The sequence below is a fragment of the Lagopus leucura genome, unplaced genomic scaffold (assembly GCF_019238085.1).
Source record: "Lagopus leucura isolate 7727_CA_CO unplaced genomic scaffold, USGS_WTPT01 Super-Scaffold_100004, whole genome shotgun sequence".
Classification (NCBI taxonomy): domain Eukaryota; kingdom Metazoa; phylum Chordata; class Aves; order Galliformes; family Phasianidae; genus Lagopus; species Lagopus leucura.
Window position 1 is genome coordinate 24,637,765 of NW_024962264.1, and position 22,119 is coordinate 24,659,883.

A 22,119-nucleotide genomic window follows, 5' to 3' on the forward strand; every position below is an offset into this window, starting at 1 on the left:
CAGAGAGAAATCCACAGCTGGTGTTTTTTTTTCCACATCCATATTTTTACCACACCTTTTTAGTCTGTGAACTGCTACTCACTGCTTGGGACACTCGTGGAGATCCACTGCTAGGAATTCACGAATTCACTCTCGCCCTCACACCCTTTTTTTTTTATTATTATTAATTTTTTTTACAGTTATTCCTCCTACGGGGAGCACAGTGCAGCCCTCAACGAGGCGCTGGGAGGATGGACAAACAGCTGCCCGCACCACACACGTGAACGAAGCCCCCCCCCAGCGCTCCACGCGCCTCCCGAGGCTCTAAACGTCACTTCCGGCCGCGTGCCCGCCTGCGAGAGGCGGGCTTGCGCCTGCGCGATGCGCCGCAGCGCCCCCCGCTCCCTCCCCCCGAGGCATTCCCTCCCCTCGCGGCGCGGTGCGGGGCTGTGCTTCTCGGCTCCCCCGGCTCGGGCGCGCCGCCCCCTTCCTCCCTTCCCTCCTCCTTCTCCTCCTCCCCGCGGCGGGCAGAGGCGGCGGGGAGCGGCCGAGGAGCGGAGGCATGTGAAGCGGGCAGCTCCCCATCTCCGGCCGCCACGGGGCCCCGCTCGCCATGAAGAAGTTCTCCCGCATGCCCAAGGCCGAGGGGAGCGGCGGCGGAGCGGGCGGCGGAGCCGGAGGAGCGGGCGGCGCGGCCGCCCTGGGCCGGGTGTTCGCAGTCGGGCGGCACCAGGTCACCGCCGAGGAGCTGCTGGCGGAGGGTAACGCTGGGGCCGGGGACGGGCTGGGCTGGGCTGAGGGGCATCTGGGTGCCCGGAAAGCTGCGGTGGGCCCCGCTGCGGGCCCTGCCGTCCCGCGGTACTGCTGCAGGGCGGTGGAAATGCTCCTCGCTTTGCACGGGAGCCCAACGCACGCAGCTGTAGGGTTGCACGCAGCTTTGTTCGGTTCAGCGTCTTCTTGAAAGTTTTCTCGGGGCAGATCGTTCTGTAGCCTGCAGTTGAAACAGTTGAGAGTTGTGCAAATGTGCTTCCTTCTTTTGGGGACGGAAGTAGCAGGAGTTGAACGGCTTTCGTGTGGCCCCTTCAAGGCGGGTGACAAGAGCTGGTAGGAGTCAGGGCAGCGCCGATCTGTTGAAGGTCTTCAAAGCCTGACGTATTCAACCCGAATGGGCTTCAGAACAGAAGAAAAACACAGGTGGCTGTTGTAGTTTCACGGGTAAGGTCGTGGTGAAGAAGCTACAGAGGAGCAGTGTTCCTGTTGGTGAGCTGTTGAGACAGAAGTGTGTGCTGGGGGCTGATGGGACGCTCGCTGTGAGCTTTCTGTTCAGCCCTGCTATTCCTGACACATTGCAGCAGTTCATGAATGAAAAGTTTCCTTTTACCTGGGAGTGACTTCCTGACAGTCGTGTTTTCCTGCGGTCAGGTTGCAATTAATAGTAATTGTTGGGGGGTGATGTATTGGTAATATTAAGGTCCAATATTAATACTTACTATAAATCCTGATTAATAATCCCCTCTCCTTTGGCACAGAAACAACTGCATTTTTTTTCTCTAATCCCTCTGCATGTTACTGGTTTTATTCTATGGAAACCCAGTTCTGCTGAGCTGCTTGAGCTTGTCAGTCAGGTTCAGTTATTCAGTCCTGGTGAAATACAATTTATGAGTTTAAGGGATTTATAGTAGAGCTTTAGGTCGTGTAACAAGAAGCATTGTTAGTACATTAATGACTGTAACCAACTTAACAAGCCTTTTTCAATACAGATGCATAGCAACATTCTATGGTATGGAGAGGTTCTTTTACTAGCTGTTAGGATTAATAGCATGATACGTCTGTTGGATTCCAAGTGTTGACCCCCACACTGTCCTTATTTTGCTTCTGAATTGGAAAATTGAGACCTGACGTTTTTAAGTGATGAAGGCTTTCTGTAACTAGAACAAGTAGCACAAGTGATGCCAAAGGGCTCAAGTCGTAACTACGTTCACTGTTCTGATGTCATAGACTGTACTAATTTTAACCTTTGCTGTGTTTCCTTTGTTGGTACAGGTGTTGCTCGCAAAACACTTCTGTAGTTTTTAACAGCATTGTTTTATTGCAGTGTTTTAAAGGCAAAGCTGTGTTGCATTATGCATAGTTCTCTTGCACAAGTCATTTTATATAGTGCTGTCTAAAGCACTGCAAGTTTACATAGTGAAGTAGGAACAAAGGTTCAAGAGCTGTGTTCAGTAGTATCTTGTTTCTTTTGTGTTAAACTTATCTCTTTTCTGAATGCTTCTTACCTTCAGTAACCCTAGGCTCAGTGTGTTGTAAGATGGAGTTTGTTTTTGATGTATGTTATTCAGAGATAGGGAAAAACAGTCAATTTGGATTAAGTTTTGATGGAGGAAGTGAGTTGCTCATTGTCACAAAGTATGAGGCAGAAACAGGGAGAGATAGTGGAGCGATGCAGGCAGAGTGAAGGCCTGCTGCTTGGATCTTTTTGTTGCACAAGAGTGCACGCAATGAGGCAGAACTTTGGGAAATTAAATCTGATGTAAATATGGAGAAGTCTGTCTTTTTGAAGGATTGGGTGATGTGCTGGCAACACTAAAGTTAGTTATGGGGTAGCTCCAGTACTGAAAAAGGCTTTCTAGCACAGCAGCTGCAGCAGACTGAACGTGGAAACTATGAAACATCATTTCAAATCAATCTCAAATGTCAAATGCAGAACAGTAAATATTGTGAACAGTGAAAAGGAAAGTAAAACCAAGCAACTTGCCATAATATTTCTGATTTATATAAGAAGGAGGTAGAAGGTTGTGGCTTTGCAGCAGGGTGTGATACTACTTCATTTTTTGCCTTGACTTACGATTCAGAAATATATTTAAGGAGAACAGTGAAGCTTATCTTCCTGGAGACTGTAAGGATAGGCACTGAAAGGTATTTTGAAATTAGAATTCGGTTCTATTATTATCTGAGAGGTCTTGGAATTAACTGTGTGTTAAACTGAGGAAATAAAGCTTTTTCCAGATTAGAGGCTGTCCGTGCCTTCAGATTTAGCAGTCAAAGATGGGCATAGTAAGCACTGTATGCAAAGTTAATGTGTTGGCATCTTTTCACTGAGTACAGATAAAGCAGGGAGAGGCACTTTAGCATGTTAAAAAAAATAAATTAGGAGGAAGGAGAGATGATGTGCAGTAGTCTCTAACAGGCTTAGTTTGAAAGCACAGAAAGATGCTCACTGTACTGCTTCCATTGTATTTCCTATTTAGAATTGATCAGTGCTGTCATGAGGTATAGGTGATCATCTTTAAAAAATAAAGCTGCTGTGTAGGTTTTTTTGTTTGTTTGTTTTCCTTTTTGGCTTGGTTTTGGATTTGTGTCTTCGGCTTTTCTTCTTCTGTGGTACAGTTAATAATCTGTCATTCAGTACCTCGCATTCCTTGAACTGGCATTTCAAGTACGACTGTTTCAATGACTCCTTCAGGCTGGTAGTTCTGCTGTTGCCTGGGACAGTAAGTATTGAATCTGGCCACTCTGTGATTTCTTAATTAAGCCATATTTATGTAGTTCAACAGTGAAATGGATTAACTTCATGTCAGATGGTAGCCCCTTCTTTTAGGCTACAAAGTGTTTGTTTCTTTGGAGTTGCTGCACAAACGAGGCAGGAATCCATGCCTGTGCTTGTTTTTTAAGCAGAAGCTCCAAGCCAGTGAGCTGGGACCCTGCTGAAAGAATGGAAAGGATTGGTGCAGCTTAGACCATCTGGAGTTCATACTTTTTCAAAGCAGTTAAAGGGTTGGAACTTGCATTTGGAAAATACTCTTATTTTGTGAAAAAATAATAGCACTGCTGCTAAGTGGTTGTAAGCTTCCATAGTGGGCTCATACTGGTGGGCCTGGAGCAATCTTCAGTGAAGAGCCTTAAATTGTAAGAAATGGTGTTCTAGAAAAAACAATCAGTCATTATGATCACAAAGTGGGAATGCTAATCTGGCTGTGGGTAAGCTGCTGTGAAGTGGATTTCTCAGGATCATCCAGTAGGTGCTGTTTGCCTGTGACCCTGGTTAGAGATGAAGAATGTGTTTGTGTACTTGAATAAGGTGCAAGAAGGGGGTGACTGTTACCGAAAACCATGGTTCTGGCGAAGGAGTCTGCTGATGGTTTTTGCAGGGAGCAAGAGTCTCTTGTCATGAGGTTTGAATGCTTTTTTTCTCCCTCTGACCATCCTACCAGAAAGCTTGTGGAGGTGGAATGTTTGTGACTTGCTTTAGAGAAACTAGTTAATACCTTGTGCAGCTGGTTTCCAGAAGTTTTCAGAGTGCTGCTTTTCTGCGAATGACTTCATATCTAGGAGAAAAGGACCTGGGGGCAAAAAAGCATTTGAGATCGTTATTGCTTTTAAGTTACTAAGTTTTTGTATTACACACAATGTTTGCTTCATTTTTTTAAAATACGGTGGTTAAATCATTAGTTTCTATGAGCATAGAGGACAAACGAAAAGTTGAAGTTTCCCTCAGTAAAATTGGAAACTCATCCTTTCTTGTATAATCCTTTCTTATGCTCCAACTTCCTGGAGTCAGTGCTGGCAAACTCTTGAAGCAATGAGCATGCAAGCTGGATTGTTCTGCTTCAACTGAGCATGCACGTACTTGATGATCTGCGTTATTTAGTTGGTCTTTCATTTTTATACTGTCCAAACTGAGTCCTAAAGCTGCCTTAGTGAGGAGTATGCTCCTGCTCCTTGAGGTCATGTGCTCTGCTCTTGTAGGTTGTCATGCTGTTGGAGATTTGCAATTGAGGAAGCTGCTGCAGATTCTTAAGTGTGCCTGTGTACATCGTTCACTGCTTTCTCTCATGTGTAAGTTTGACTTTGTTGTTTGATCTGCAGGGAGAAGTGCCCTTGTAATGGATCTGTTAACTTGAGTACTTGAAGTGATTAAATGCGGTATGGGGTACCAACCCACTTAACTTAGAGGTCCTGATTCTGTGCTGTGCAAGATGCAGCTTAATCTCCAATGTGATGAATGTAGCTGATGCAGTGTCATTTCTGTCATGACTCTGTGGCATAGTGATCTCTTATGCAGCAAGATGAAACTTTTAATTACTGGGATTCTTCATTGGTTTTGTGTTTACGTAGCATTGCTGCTTTTTGCTGTAACTGCTATTTAGTTTTCAGTAGGAATCCAGGTCAGTTGCTTGGATAGATCAGAAGCTGGAAGGTTGTCTGGAAATATTACTTATGGACTTTGAGTTGTGATTGGTCATGTCTAATTTTCAGCGTATAACATTACTGAATCTGTGCTTACGCATGATCTTAAAGGTTGTGCCTGTTTCTCATTCTGTCTCAGACACAGCTTTGCTTTGCTAATATTTGAGTAGCAGATACATCTTGTTTAAGTCCCGGAGGTACGTGGAGAGAAGAAAGCAGCATGAGGACTTCCTGACTTTGATTTTGACTGAATGCATAGGAAAGCTGCGTGCAGCTATAACACCAGTCACAAATGATGTTCCCCAGGGGGGTGGTACTGGGGCCTGTCCTCTTCAGTATCTTTATTGATGAGCTGAATGAAGGCATTGAGTGCACCCTAAATAAGTTTGCGGATGACACCATGTTGGCTGGAAGTGTTGATCTGCCTGGGGTAGCGAGGCCCTGCAGAGGAATCTGGACAGGCTGATTCACTGGACTGAAGCCAGTGAGATGAGGTTCAACAAGGCCGAGTGCTGGGTCCTGCACTTTGGTCACAGCAACCTTACAGGCATAGGGCAAAGTGGCTGGAATACTGTGCAGGGGAAACAGACCTGGGGGTATTGATTGGTGCTCAGCTGAACATGAGCCACCAGTGCCCAGGTGGCCAAGAAGGCCAATGGCATCCTGGCTTGTACCAGAAAAAGTGTTGCCAGTAGGAGCAGGTAAGTGATTATCCCACGGTATTCAGCACTGATGAGGCCACATCTCAAGTACTCTGTTCAATTTTGGGCCCCTCTCTACAAGAAAGACATGGAGGCGCTGGAGCATGTCTAGAGAAGGGCAGTGAAGCTGCTGAGGGGTCTGGAGCACAAACAGGGAGCAGATGAGGGAGCTGGGTTTGTTTAGTCTGGAGAAGTGGAGACTCAGGGAGGCCTTCTTGCATTCTACAACTGCCTGAAAGGAGGTTGTGGTGGAGTGGGGGTTGACCTCTTTGCTCGCATAAGTACAGATAGGACAAGAGGGAATGGCCTCAAATTGCACTGGGGAGATTGAGACTGGCTGTTAGAAAGTACTTCTCCAAAAGAATGGTCAGGCCCTGGGACAGGCTGCCCAAAGAGATGGTGGAGTTGCCAAACCTGGAGGTCTTCAAGAAACATTTAGATGTTGTACTGAAAGACATGGTTTAGTGGGAAATATTGGTGGTAAGTGGACAGTTGGACTTTTCTTTTCCAACCTTGGTGATTCTATGACAGCCCCAAAAGTAAGCATGGCTGCCTTATTTCAAATGTGTTTTCAGAATGGCAAGGGGTGAGGTGCTGAAAAAAGTTTTGATCCATAAGTAAAGAAAATAGGGAGCTTATGCTTTAATGCTTGGGATTTATCTTCAGTGTTTTCAAGCCTAATGCAGGCAGATAAACTGCAAGTAGATTGTTGTTCTGCCTTTTACAGGCTGTAGCTATATTTTGTGTAATAAAGGAGCCCAAACTAGGAGTGAGTTTGGATATTAGCACATGGTCCTTGTCTTATGTGAATGTGCAAGTGAAAATACTGTTTCTTGTAATATAGTGAACGAAGTGCTGTTAACCTGATTTGCAGTGCTGTGCACGCAGAAAGCTTGCATGCTTAGTGCATTACCTACCTTGGTGCATTCAAGGAGAAGTACCATTCTCCCAGTACCAAACAGCTTTTGTACAACAGTAGGACTTCACTGTTGCTCACCCACTCTCTACAGCTGTTTCATGTAAATGGAGGTTAAGGACCATGTAATTTGACAATGTTGTGTATTGTACAGCCAGTGCTTGTTTAGCTCCTAGGCACTTGGTCTAATACTCTTCTTATTGTCACCTTGGACTTTGCATCCCCTAAGAACACTCATTCCTGCACTTAACTGTACATGAACATGTAGTGCTGTGCCTCTTTAGACTGCAAATAGTCGTTCCTTTTTCAAGGAAATTATCAGTTTAACTTCTGGGGGCCCAGAAGTAGTTAAACACTGAGTAAGTGCTTTGGAATCTGATAGTTCTGAGCTAAGTTGTTGGGAGAGTGGCCAAGAGTGCGATTGTCATACAGCAAAGCAACTTGATTGGAGCGGTATCACGTTAATACGATGCAGTCTGAAGCCATCTTTCTTTTGCCAGATGTTGGCAGGCAGGTCAAACAGATGAGTGTGCCATCTACTTGCTTTTTTTCTTGTGTATGTGTTTTGTAAAACATGCTAATGTTACAGTGATCGAAATGGGGGTGTACGTGTGCAGGTTTTGGTTTTTTTTTTTTTTTCAGTGTAAAACTCCTGGGGATAGCCTTGAGTGGTAAAGCAGCATAAAATGCTAAGGAATATGATTGTTTTATCTGTTAAAAGCCTTGGTAGTTCTTTGAAAGAGAAAATGTGGACTTATTTTGAGCGTGCATTTTTCATCTGAAGGCTTTTTGTTTAGATGTCAGTATTTTACATGTCGATATAGAAAAGCAAAACTTTGTTAGCTGATGCAGGCAGGATTAACTTTTAGGTGGGTGTTCTGTAGAAACTAGTGACTCTGGAGAGAACATGCTTATTTGTTTGGGTTTTCAGAGTTGTAAGTCATTAATTAGTACATTACCCCTATGGAAGTACTTGTACAGCTTTCCTGTGTGTGGAAAAGTAAACACCAGAGACTGTGTCCCAATCCAGCCGCTTAATTAGTCTCCCTGTCCTGTGTCTGGGAGCAACATGAGCATGCTTTAACAAAGGCAGATGTTAACTGTGTGGACTTGGGTATCTTCCTAGCTGTAGGTGTGTGTTTATTTTAGCTGTAGATGTGTGAACACAGTGTCAGGTAAGCATCTCACTTTTAGCTAAATAAATTGCAGTGTAGGTGAGAGGGAAAATATTTTGTGTAATCGTCTAGGTTGTATTTCTTGTCTGTGGTTTTATAGCATTGTTTTTAAGCCTTCATTCTTGAAACTGTTAGTTTGTTAACCTTGGGCCATATTGATTTTATTGTAGCTATTTTCTGCCTCCGTAATACTTGAGATAAGTAGGTTACCGTAAGTCAAAGGAGTTGCAGCTGTCAGCAGTGCTGTGTTAACTGACACTATGAATGCTCTGTGCCTGCCAAAGTGTGCAGTGGTGTGTCAGATTACAAGTGGCTCTAGTAAACATTTTATTTTGCATTTGGGGCTAATTAGCGACACAGACGCAGCCAGTCACCTCATTGATTGCTTAGGATGTTGTTGTTTTCCTAAGAAATTGCTGGGTTTCCTGACATCTGTTTTGGAAAGTTTCTCCTCAAGTGTTTTTATAGGTTTAGCTTAGAAGCTGTTAATATCCCAGATGAGCAGCTGCTTCCTGAAATGTTTGAAGTATGCTTGCCTACTTCTAATACCTTAAGCTGAAAGCCTGAGTCTGGTTTCCAGATCGCAGTGATACCAAGCAGCAACACTTCACTGCCACAGCTGATGTCATCCCCGGTTGTCTTTCTGCTGCAGTAGAGATGTCATTGTCCTGTATTTTCCTCTCCAGCATGGTGCAGGTTCTGTCTTTTTTTTTCCTCCTCGTTATTGTCTAGCTACTTACAAGGAAGGAAAATGAATTCCTCTTTTCCCATTTTTCTGGTAGCCTTGAGAATGGATTTTGGTTTCTTGAGTGTTTTTCTGTTGGTAACGAAGATGGGAACCTTTCCCTTCCTCTCATCTGATTTATTCTTTCCCTGCTCATGGTTGTCCAGGTTGGTTAGGTTTGTATTAGTAGCAGTGGGACATCTTAGATGTACTTGAGAACCTAGCTCTCAAACAAGAAGCAAGTTGAAGGAGAAAGCTCAGAAAAGTACAAGTTGCAAATGGGAATGAAAGGAAATAAATGAGATCCTAGGGATTTGTTTTAATGATGTGGGAAATATTTCTTGTGTTTTGAATAGCAAATGATATTTTGCATTTACTGCTGCTTTGTTCCAGAACGGCATCAACACAGATATTACAAAACACCAAGGCTACGTTGAGGAACTGAAAGCTGGTTAACTTTGTGTTCTCCCTGTAAAGCCTTTTTTTGGGCTTAATTCATAATAATGTCGTATTTGCCTCACCACTCCTGTTGCAATTGATAAAAATACTGAATAGGTGATTATGTAGGATCATATGAAAGCAGACGGTTCTGTCTTTCTTTGTCTTGTTCTTGAGGTGTCAGAGTTGGTACTGATCACAAGAACATCGCATCCCCTTAGGGGAAATCTTTATCCTGTAGGTGGAGGAACAAAGAAAGGTGAGGGGGGTTGGTCCACAGTCACACAAGTCTGAACAAGAAATAAGGGCTGAGTTAAGAACTTCCTGTCTCTAAGATGGTTTCTTCCTAATTGCTGCTATAATATACTGGTAATATACCTTTAGTGCCACAAACAAAACGTGAGGGGAATTCTCATATGCTAGGACTTTAGGAGGTTTTATTCTAAATAATATACATATTAATCTTCCTTATAAACTTGCACATTACTTTAATAGGTTTGTTCCTAGACTGCTGGAAAGCTTTCTTGCACAAGTCTTGAAGAGATACATCCTTATACAGGACTGGTGTGATGCTTGGATTAATTATTGTGCTGACTACTTCTGCTCTCAGTTTTTTACTTGTTTAGACTGTGATTTCCATACATGCATATTGTCTACTGAATTGTTATTCTTGCAGCATTTTGCTGCTTTCTGTGTAAAAGAAATAATTCTAAAAAATCAATATTAATATGACATGTTCTTACATCTTTGCAGTAGGATGAAAAATTGTATGGGCTGTTACTTAAAAAGCCTGTTGCTAAACCACGCTTTTAGGTTTTGATTAATTGCTAAGGGACTTGCATAATTAAAGCAGTACTTCTTTGGGAAGACAAGCTGTGGACAAACAACTTAGGAGCTGATAGAGCTGCTAAATGTGCATAGTCTTGGCCTGAGCTGTTTAAGAAGTAAGAGCCAAGTACTTGTTTGGATTGCAGTGATGTAAACAGAGATAATGATTTCTCTTAGTGTTTTGGCTTTGGTTTTGATTTCTAGGATACAGAACAAATAGGTCATTAAAGAATATAAGGCACTTAGTTACCTTACAAATGTAGAAGGATCTGACTTGAGTGTGGTGTGTGGTTTGTGTAACAAAAAACAGGAAGCTTAAATGAAATTTGTCATGAGATTTTTGCTAGACATTGGGTCAGTTCTGTGCATAAAATGTAGGAAAACAGACTTTCTTTTTTAAAAAAAGAGAATAATTAAAGTAGTGATTGCATCCTTCACATGTAGTCCTGTGGTCTACATTGAGCTTAGGAGGTTGGTCAGTAGTGAAACCTTCACCTTCAGTTTAGATCAGTTATTGCTTACGTAGAGTTTCTTGGCTTCATAAGAATTCATGAAACATCAGGGAGATCATTTGTTATTCTCTGAATATGAGAGATCCAGAGGTCCCTTAAGACTCTGAAGACAGATTATTTTTTTTTATTGTTAAGGCAATTGTATAAACAGTGTAACCATGCAAACGCTCATCAAAACAAAATGCTGCGTGCAGCATCTAATTTGGTCAAGTTCTTCAAATCTGCATTTGAATTCAAAGTATTACCTTGCCAGCTTTGTGCTTTCTTGAGATATGCCATTTAATTATCTTCATCAAGCAGACTGTTTTACTTCATTGTTTTGGCTTGCTGTGTTATTAAACTGACGCTGGATTAGATAGCTGCATCTGTAAGAGGAGATTGGTGTTGAAGGGTATATTTGGGTGTAGGCAGTAGATTGGTCATAGCATTCTCATTTTTAGGGACTAACCCAAAATCTGCATGCTTCCAGATTGCTCCATGAATAACTGTCTTGTTTGGAGTTACTGCTGTTGAATGCCTTTCTCTTGAAACACAGTAGATAGATGAGGGACATTAAATGCCTTTGATAATTCTAACTCTGATAGTTAGACTTCTGTTGCCATGGCTGTTTAGATAGTTTAAAACGTTCCAGCTGCTCACACTACTTGGAAGTTTGAGCCCTTCTTTCTAAATTATCACATGTCATGGCTGAAGGTCTGAAAGTGCTGTTGGATAATGAATCCCAAGCACAAGGTAAGAGAATTGAGGTAATGGTCTTAATAATAAAGATGTTTGTTGTGCCTATGAGGGTGTTCTCAAGAATAAAGCATGTGCCAGATAGAGCTTTAAGGTGCCAAGGAAAACCATTACTTAAAAGACATCGGAGTCCCATTTACTGGTGTTAGCAAGGAGCAACTCAAATGTGTTGCTGTTTATTGGTCCCCTCTCCTGCATGATCCAGGTATTTCTGTATCTGCTGCTGAGAGCTGAAATGCACACTGGTATTTGTAGACACCTGTAGAAGAGAGAACAAGGAGTCCTTATACTGATAGCTTTATGTATTCATATTTAAATATCTACATATTAAACAATTTCATTGAGTTAGCCTAGTCAGATCATGCTTACGTATGAAAAGTGATCAGTGAGCTCACTGGCTGTTACAATGAGATGTAAAAATGGTGCAAGACTCAGTGTAGGCTCATCCAGCAATGAAGAGGTCTGAATTTCATTGTGCTGGCCTGGTGTGCTTATGATGCCATAAAAAAAAAAAAAACACTGTGAACAAGAGAATCTTCATGTGACACGGTCTGAAGTGCTTTTAGTGCTGTGTGTTGCTTGCTTTCTACATGGCCTGGTGGCTCTTTGGTTTCTGATGCAGCAAAAAGTGGTACTTGTCCAAAATGCCACAAAATGACATTTTTCTGAAGCTGGGAACCTTATGCCCTGCCTTGTTTCTGTGTCATTTGTGTAAATTTGTGGTATTCAGTGGGTGAATTATTCAACTGCACAGTAATGGATCCATTGGCTGACTTAGTCTGCTTTGGATTCTTCTGTTTACATGTTTATATCAGAGTTAAAATAGTGATTTTAAGGAAAATGGAAGACAAATTACAGAGCAAATGAGAGAGGAGCTTTCTGTATATTAACCATTCAGTATGAAAGTGGAGTTTGGTTCCAGAACAGTTGTGGTGGCTGTGCACTGTATGTTCAATGCATCTGTATCCATTAATTCAACCATTTGGTATCTGTGCTTTATTCATCTGCTCATTTACTATATTGGAATTCAAAACAAATTGAAAATAAAATCAGTGAAGAAAAGCACTGGTCAAGGAGAGATGAAGAAAAAGCTTTTTTATTTGTAGGAGAGATGAGTGCTGTTGAAAGTAATGTTTCTCATGCTACCAGATGTTGGCTATAAGTTTTGTTTTTTTTTTTTTATCAATGTCTCGGAGATTTTCAGTAGCTTTGTTGTGAAAAGTTGAACAGGAAGCACATCCTGCCTGAAAGCATCACCTCACTTGCATCTTGAGTAACAGGATACATCTACCCTCGTAAGGTTTGAGAGTCATGAGGTTCAGTGGCGCCGTGAAAGGGAATTGAATTAATTCTTCTGTCTTGGGTTACACAGTTGGCGTAATCATGTATAGAAATGTTTAGTCAACAGTCTTGACCTTGAACAAATGAAACACAGCTCGGGTTGTTTAATAGGGTTCTGCTGTGTGAGTTTGTATTTGTGCTTTAAGCTTACTGTTTGGAAAGGGAAGCGCTGATGTGAGGTTTTTTGTCTCTTGGAAAGAAATCTTTTGCTCTTGCAAACAGTTGTCACTGGTAACTAGTGTTTCTTGGCTTCAGAAATGTTGGTGATATTGCTTGAACTTGTATGTTTTTTACTCCAGAGCTGTTTTACATCAGTTAGGGAGATTCTAAAAGTGAACAGCTAGTAAAGGAAGCAATTGTGAATAATGCACTGCACTGTGAATGAGAAATTCAGCAACAGTACTTGACAGAACGTGCTAGGTTTGTGTATACTCGCATTAAAAATGCTAACCTGCTGTGTAAAGGGAAAACATGCTTATTTGAGTATCCTGGCATATACAAAAAGTCCATGTGTGAAGCAGGAAAGACTTTGAGGACAGAACACAGAGTGATTGGATTACTGTATATCTCAGAAGTAAAAATGACCCGAAGGTCTGTGCATCACTTGAAAATAGTATTGTTCCCTGGCTGGAAGGAGGTTCTGTGAAGACTGAGCCAACTGTTGTACAGTCTTTATACACAAAACCACCTAAACTTACTCTATGTTGAAGATCTTTCCATTCCCCAGCAGTGCTGGGAGCGGGCTGGATTAGTTTCTTGATTAAAAACATGGATTGTTTCTGTGAGAGTAAAGCTCTTGATCTTTTGCAGTGAGATGGAGGGGAAAGGAAGAACAAACCTCTTCAGTACTCTGACCTCTGTTGTATCTAGCTCGTGTTAGCTTTTGTTTAAAAAATGATGCTTCAAGTGTCTGCATGATGGTGTAGCTCTAGAGCTTTAAGAGCTGACTTTTGCAATGAATGAAGCTCAATGGATTGTGACTTGTTGCCAGTTCTTACCCTAGTATTTCCTGCTTTCAGTTTCTGTTAGTATAGATAATGGACCCATTGAGTACTGTCAGTGTGATTTCAGAATCTGTAGCTGAAAATAAGTTCAAAGTGTTCTGATCTTCACATTCAATTAACTGCACTGTTGGTGGTCTACTAGTCATGTTCTCATCCTTACTAAGGGAACAAGTGTTAGTTGACTTAAATACTAGGATCTGTTAAATGCAGTCTAAATGTATTAGGTTTTCCTTTCAGTGAATAGAAGAGGAGGTGATAAGATAGTACTATAAAGCAACAGAATAGTTGTGACTAATTCTCAGACAGCTGGGTTCTCAGACAGTATTGAGATGTAAAGAGGCTTTCCTTTTAATTTCTTTCTTTTAATGAAAGAGACGGGCTTTTACCCTAAGACATTGTTTTGTCTTGGGTGAACAAGATGTTGTGTGAAATACCAAGTACTTACCGTGTTTTTATTTTTTTTAAATGTTTTTCTGAACTTAAGTTTAGTGAGCTATTTCATGCAGTTTCAACTTCCTCAAGCTTGACAGCATATCACAGAAAATGCAAGTGCTTCTCTTCTGGGAGCTGTGTTCAATTAAAATAATTTACAAAATCATCTGCGTTAGAAGACTCTTTTTTCTTTTCTTTGTTTCTATGGAAGAGTAGCAGAGGCAGTCAGAAGTCAGCACAAAATCCATGCCCTCATTAAAGGAATTGGCGGTGGCTGGCAAGTCACCTGCATGCTCTGAGAAGCATTGCGGTGGAACAGCATGATCATCTTTAATGCAAACGCCGAGCTTTGTTCCTTTGCTGTAGGCTAGATCAAAGCTGGAAGTATCTCAGTCAGCTGTCAGATGAAATGTGCTAAAATCTAGAACTTCGGCGTTACGCTGAAATTTGGAAGTTGTCTGTAGCGATGTAGTTGACGAGCCAGCAGAGAGCTGCGGGACTGCAGCTAACTAGAGCAGGTTTGCTCCATATAGAGAAAAATATTCTTAAGTCTGTATCACCTCATTAAACTGGAAGAGTTTTAATGCTGGGTTGGCAGAGAAAATATCTGGAGAAAGTCTTTTTGTGTATGGGAAATGTGTATGCTCTCACAAAGCAGTCACACTGCCAGCTGTAGCAAGAAAAATGACATCCACTGCGCTCTGTGGAGGCTGCCTATTAGCAGGCCAATTAATAGCTGCTTGCTCACACACAAACACATGCTTGCCTCTGACTCATTTTGCTCAAAGGATTTTTCCTTGAGAGAAGGGTGCCTGATGGAAGAGGGAGAGGAGGTTTTGCAGAGGAGAGGTTTTTCAAATATTAGCAAACAGTTGCAGTAGTCCATCTTGAGACTAACGCAGTCTTCCAAACCAGGAGTGAGGGCAACGTTAGCAGAGGCGGTGGCTGAACACTCCTGTCAGGGCTTTTTTGATGAAGCTGTAATTTCTTTCGTGGGAAGAAATTGTCTGGCTTTAGGAATACTTCTTTGGATTTAAAAGAAGAAAGATTCCAGTCTGGGACTGCTGTTTTTATGTTCCTCTGCCTTCTACCCCTCTACCTTCTTACCTGCTTCCTGTTGTGCTGAGGGGGGTTGGTTTTATTATTTCTGAGCAGTTTGCTGTTGCTTTGTAGCACTTAGGTTTATTCAGAATTACTTTTTTTGCGTGACAGCAAGCCTTTGCTACTTGCTCTAAAGAGAGAGTGGAAATGGCGTAGTGAAATCTGAGCGTGAGAACTTCACTGAAAATAAGGATTTGTTGCTGCTTGATGATTGGGAGAAAAGCACCTCTTAGAGTCACTGGTTGTGTGGGTTTCATGTTATGACTGCAAGCTATCAGTTCTGCACTTTGTTTCAGATGGGTAAAAGGTGAAATTCTTTGTGCATGTGGCACATGACTTTGTTACATATCTGTTTCTCTTTTTCCAGGAAGAACACCAGATTCTTTTATTCTGGTTTAGCACCTGTGTGCGTCATTTTAATGCTGGACTGCAGTTGGTGCTGAGAGAAATTACATCCTAGAATACCTGCTCATAGGTAGAGGTATCAGTGCCATTACTGTATTGGGGTACTCATGGCAGATCTGCTGTGACTGGGGTATGGTAACATCCTGCGGCTCAGTGTGTAATTCATGCCTGCTATTTTTATACTGCTGCTTTAAGAACAGATGGTGGTTTGGAGAAAGGAGTGCTTCTGGTCTGAACTACCCATGGCGTTCAGAGGGTGTTACAGTGGGAATTCGTGTGGGCAGAGCAGAAAGCAGCTATAATGGGTCCCTTTGAATGTGTTGTCTGCATGCACTGGAGAAGTGCTGAACTCAATGTGTGTGTGTAGAAGATTATTTTAAGGGTGTGGAGCTACTTTTGCTCTTGGTTCTAGGAATGCTGAGCTCTTGGACTTGCAGATGACCTCTGTCAACTTCCCTTCCAGTTGGAGCCATGTCTCAGAGCCTTGTGCTGAGACTTGTGGAATGTATTTTACTAGGAATATATGCAATATATATGTGTACTTGTGTATGTATATAAACATACATTTAAATTTATATGTAAAAATGCTGTCATCTAATGCTTTGAAACAGGCTGCCCAGAGAGGCTGTGGATGGCCCCATCCCTAGAGGTGTTGTTGAAGGCCAGGTTGGATGAGGCCCTGGGCAGCCTGGTCTAGTATTAAATGGGGAGGTTGGTGACCCTACATGTGGCAGGGGGGATGGAGATTCATGATCCTTCAGGTCCCCTCCAACCCTGACCATTCTGTGATTCCTTATGCACCAGGAAGGGTGCTTTGCAGCGATCCCCAGCAAATGAGCGTGCAGCCCCTGAGGTCAGTGTGTGGCACCTTCCCAGCAGCTGGGCAGCTGCTGCTGGGCTCAGGGCAAAGGTGCTCAGTGAGTAAGGTGGACCAGATCAAGGAAAGCTGGATGACCTCTGATCTTTTTTCCACAAGTACCACGTGCAGTGTGAGTTATATCCCAGCTGTTGCAGGATTGCTTCTGTCAGTGGCAAACAGAAAGCTTGCGTGATAATATGTCCCATTATTCCCTCATGCAGAGATTACTGAGGAATTACAGTCAGTGGCTTCCTGGTCCTGTGGAGGTTGTGATCAAAAAGTGTGCTGTAGCAAAAATTCTTCATAAGGCCTGAAAGTTTTGTGGTAGATTTCTGTTAGCATGCAGCTTTTCAACATCACACAGTGTTTGGAAAACTGAATCTGAAAAAAAACAAAACATTCTGGAGTTCAAGCTCTAAGTGTTTCAGCCACAAACAGGTGTTAATTTTATTATCTTAAAGAACTAAATAGTGTTCTCTATGTGAACAGAAGTACTGTTTTGTTTGCTTTCAGTCTACTACTCCCGCAAGAGTACCTGCACGACTATGTCTATACTGATATCCAAAGGGAGTAATCCCGCAGAACTTCCCTCACTGCAGGGATGAAGCAGTTCCTGATACTGACAGGATATTGATACTGTAGTTATCCCAACAGGATGCCAGTGAATGCATGTTGCCACAGAGCACAGGGAGAGCAGAAATTCAGCAGGATGGAGAAGAGGCCTTTGGGTGTCACGATCACAGAGGTACTCTCTGAACTCCTAGAATGTGCTATGCTTGTCTTGAACACTGTGAAAAGATGTAATCAAAACTGAGCACCAAGGAAAGACTTGATATTGGATGATTTATGGCAAGATAGGGTTTCTTCAGTTTTTGGTAAAATAATACATCTAGATGCTGCTTAATGCTTACTGAAAAAGGACCTTCCCACTGCTCTATATGTGCATGTATGCAGTGAGATGTGCACGTGGGCAATGAGAGCTGGCTTCTCATGATGTCGTGGTTCTTTGTGGAGAAGCAATTATGTTTTCTTTGTGTTTTGTGTCTTTTTTTTTTTTTTTTTTTTGGAGGCTGTCTTTGCTGCAGCTCAGGAGGTTATAGAGGTCAGGGTTGTTGTTAGTTTTAGTTGTAGTTTTTCCAGTGAAGGATGTTTTTTGCTAACACAGCAAGTGCTCAGTGCATTTAGTGAGTCCTTATTGCTGCTGTTTGTTATGGGCTTGCAGGGAAGTTTCTTGCTTAGAGCCTACCTGAAGGGCATTCATACTGCCACCTGGGAGGGGGGCTGCACTTATCCCATATTTTGAGCAGGTTCTAGCCCCTGAAATGTTTCTTTCTTTTACGTATGGCTTCCAAATTACAGTGCTGAGAAGGCTATGCAGTACTAGAAGGTGCGTAAGTTGGGAAAGAGGGCATCTCTAGCTGCTGGTCAGCCTGATTTCGGTAGGGACTGGTGACATCTAAGTGACCAGGGGCTCCTGAATTAGAGAGCACAAATGTACACAAAGTGATTGGGTGAGATGGTGAAAATAGTGCTTAAGGTAGAAGTTGTTGATTCACAACACAAATCAGTGCACCTAAATCATTAAATTACTTTTGTGTTGTATGTTAGATTATCTGAAATTCAGAAAAAACCTGTGTGGGTATTTTTAAGCATATTGACCTGTGTCTGGTATGCCATTTTGCTACAGAGAAAAGAGCTTACATGTGTTTGGGGATGGGTCACGGGGAAAATCACTTGCACTTCAGCCTGTTGATCCAGCCTTGTAGATAGAAGGGCACATAGCCATCTTGTAGGCCAGTGTCATGCAAGGCTGAGAGCGGATCTTGCTTCAGAATAGAAATGAACTATCCTTCAGTTCTTTCAGCTTCTTTGGGAACAACTTCATGTCTGAACTAGACAGCTGGCTCTGGAACTGTGTCTGGTTCTACCATTCATGGTTCAACATTCACAGGTGTTAGGTGTGATTACTGCCCATTACAATGTGTATGCTCTCCTTCTGCTGGTGACCTTCTGTTCCAATTGCCTGAGATTTGAAGTATGTTGCGTGATAGTGAACCAGATGCAGGTACAACACTTGGTGGTCGGATATGTTTTAACAGAACAGTAAGAAAAAAATATGTCTTTTTTCAGTCTTGTTGTCTGTATATCTAAAACGAACAAAGATTTGTTTGGAATGTTTTTCTTGGTATTCTTTTAGTTTGTCTTCTTGGAACTGTTAGCAGTCTGAAAGATTATAATTATATATTATAATAATATACAACATAATTGTGGAAGATTCTTCAACCTTACTATATCAAAGCAAGCAAAGGAAGATACTTTGATTTTGACAGTTTCCTACAGCTACAGTTTCCTTGTTGAAGTATCAAGAATGTGGCAAGGTGAAACATAAGTAGAAAATTGAGACCAATGAAGCTTAAAATATGCATGGAAAAAAAGAAACTCTCAACCAGAAAATGTTATCTGAGAATTGTTTTTTTTTTTTTTTTAGTTGTTTTCAATGTTTGATAATTTTCTTAATAAGATCACCAGAAATAGATAATGCTATCTGAGATGATTTACTGATAAGTAAACCAAATGGCTTGCCACAGTAAAATACTGTAAAGGCTAAGAGTGGTGATGTGTGTATAATTGTATTACCAAACTTTGAGGCTGTTTGAGCACATACTCAGTTTGCTAGGTTGTTGTATTTGGTCATTGTGTTATTTTGGTCAATATTTAAACAGAGATACTGGAAACTTTGCTGCTCTTGAAGAAATGAGAAGACTCAAAATTGTCTCCTTTTGATGCAAAGGCCAAGCTGTTGCTGGTTGCCTAGTTGGTGAAGAATTTGTGCTAGTCAACTAGTTCCTGCACACCTGCCTTGAGACCAGTCGTGGCACGTGGTGGTACTTCTCATCTGTGAGGAGAATGGGAGGAATCCATGGGGGGCTTGGGACTTGACTGGTCTTACAGTGGGTAAACAACTGAATTTAGTTTTGTGATTTATTTTTTTGATATGTTGTGTTATGAGAAACTGAGTTCATTCTCTGTCTTCATTGACATTAAACAGTACCTTCTTTTTCCAGCTTCTAAAAATGCTGATGAAATGCCAGCTGCTGAGCTGACCTACACATGGAAATGTAGCTCTGCTCAGCCTCCGTTTGTGGGCCTTGGGGCAAAGCAACTGCTCATCATTTTGGTTGTTTCCATACAACTTTTGACAAGGGTGCCTATCTGACTTCTCCAAATAACGTAGTTTAATGACAGTTTATTTGAAGTTTTTATAGCACTGCCGTTTGCTTTTGGTGACAAGTTTAACAAGAAACTATTGAAAAGATTGAAAGCTTAATGCTTCAGGGTTGGGTTTGGTAAAGGTTGCTACAATGTTGATGACAAATATCCTATAAATATTTATAAACCTATTCAAGCTTTGTTCAGGGTTGATCTGTTTATCAAAGAGCCCAGTGGCATTTTATAGTGGAGATAGCATTTACTTAATGGAAAACCTTTCAAGGTCACACCTTACTCCTTTGCAGAATGGGGAATAGTTCTGCTTTTGTGGCTGCTTCAGAGTTTAAGTATTAGTTAATATTGCCACCTAATGGCAAGAAGAACCCTTGTATGAGACTTTTTCACTACTCTTTTTACCCAGTTGTGACTGATCTGGTTGCATGAAAGCAGGTGCCAAAGAAATTTGAAATTCAGCATTTTGGCCTTGTCCTGCTGCTAGACACAATATTAAGACTACGAAACTGATTTTAAAAGGCTGTAAAGCTGGTTAAAAGGCAAGAAGTGATTGTCTTCCAATAGTTAGAATGTTCTGCTTTATGTAGGAGTTGAATGTTGTGCTTTATATTTTTTTATATTGTTGCTCAAGTATTTGTGCTTTATGTAGGAGTCTTTTTTGAGAGGATGCTGCTAAAATCTTCCAGTATGCACAGTATGCATTGCCACATTATTTTATCCTCAAAGCTGATGGCATTCCCTGTGGAATTGCTTCAGCCCCATCAGGGTCTGGCTTTTAAAACTGGAGTAACTCAAGGGCACCTGTCAGTGTGCTGGGAGTACCCTGTGTAAATTGGCTCTAGCTGAAGTGTAGCAAGTTTGTAGAATTTAGGTTGCTGTGTTGAAACTGGCACCAACTCTCTTTTGACGTTGTGATATCCCTGCTATGATGGATGATGCAATTAATTTTCAAGTGTTTTTTCCTAAAGAAAGCATCCTAACACAACTTCCTTCAACTGTAAATTCTAACGTGCACATCAGTTCAAGTGCTTGAGGCCTGTATCAGATGAGGCACGTTGCAATAATCTGCTGGTTGCAGATTATATTGTGAAACTTGAAGTACTTCATGCATTCCAGTGGGCTACCTGATTATCAGAGTAAATCCTTTACTTCACGTATTTCTGTCCTGATTGTATAGCTTAGTTTTTGCGTGAGTTAAGTTGGTATGGCAATAGTTGGCTTACCATCAAACAGCAGTTAAATAAGGAAAGCATGGACTGCCCTGGGGCAGGGTTCTTTAAGCTGTGGGAAAGCTCTTTGTGAACCTCCAAGTGATGTGAATGCAGTGTGCTGGAAGTCTTGACCAGTAGTTCAGATGAACTGAAAACAGATAGAAGAATATGGGTTTTAAATTTTTTTTCCCCTTGGCTTGCTGCCTGAACATTTAGGAGTGTTTTCTGAGTAGACTGTATCACTCAGCTTTAGTGAGTAATTACTGTTTGCATGTTTCTACCAGTAAACAGGGAGAAGAAAAGTGATAATGAGAAGCTTGGAGGTGGGCTTAAGTGTATGCCTTGTGGTTCATGTGGTTGAACGGAGAAGATGGCTCCTGATTGTACTGGTTGGGGGAACACACTTAATTCTTATCTGCACATTTAACAAGTATTTAAATAATTTAATAATTAAAAAAGCCCTACTTTGCTTGTAGCAAAGTGATTTCAGGGTGAATCTTCTCATCTTCAGTCTGTGCTGAGATGGGTGACGTAAACGTCATGAAAGATATTCAGTTACTTATTGTACATCTTACTATTTTATTTTTTATACTTTAAAATGTAGGTATAAGAAATGAATGCTAAACTTCAAGTTCTGGAGGATTTAGAAACTGTGAAGATAGGGAGGATATCTTTGCTTTATTCAGGTTTTTGGGTGACTGAAAACATCGTGGGTTTGATACCTGAATGCATAGAGTTCATACTAGCTTCTGCATTTATTTGAATATGGAAGTGCTTTGCAGATATTTTTATTTAATGCTGCAGCATAATTCCAAGATCCTTATGCTTTTGTCAAGAATGCTTAATGCAGGAGAAATGGACTCAGATGTCAAACCTTAGTAATTTTGTCTGTGTTTTTAACTTCTCACTCCATGACTGGCGCACACTTCCTTTTTCATTGTCTTAGAAAAAGAGAATAACTCAGATAGCTTCATTGCCTTGTAATTGTCGTGTTTTTTTTTTTTCCAGGTGGCTTCTCAACTGTGTTTCTGGTACGTACCCATGGTGGGATACGTTGTGCACTCAAACGAATGTATGTTAATAATGTCCCAGATCTCAACGTATGCAAGAGAGAAATTACTATTATGGTAAGAAATGAATTAATTGTAACGAGAGAATGTGTTTGTTTATAGTATGCATGTATCAAATGTCTTCTAATGACAATCCCTTCTTGACCATCTTTTCACTTTTTTGTGCAGTAGTGCCTTACATAAGCTCAAACTGAGCGTAGAGTTAGTGTGTGATTAATTTCTAAAGCAATTATAAGGAAAATGTGATTTTGCAGTCAATAATTTGATCAGTAATTT

The 22,119-nt window shown here is 41.4% G+C and overlaps 1 protein-coding gene across 2 annotated transcripts in view; it reads left to right on the plus strand.

The window, feature by feature from the left end:
* Window positions 1-460: 460 nt before the first annotated feature.
* The window catches only part of BMP2K (BMP2 inducible kinase), a 55,192-nt gene continuing 33,533 nt past the window's right edge, over window positions 461-22,119 (plus strand). Inside the window, exons 1-2 of one of the 2 annotated variants that reach the window (XM_042870389.1) lie at window positions 461-740; window positions 21,782-21,900. In XM_042870389.1, coding sequence (XP_042726323.1) covers window positions 593-740; window positions 21,782-21,900 — 267 coding nt within the window. In that variant the 5' untranslated portion in view covers window positions 461-592. The remainder of the gene's footprint in view (window positions 741-21,781; window positions 21,901-22,119) is intronic. The other variant, XM_042870390.1, reaches the window with a different exon arrangement.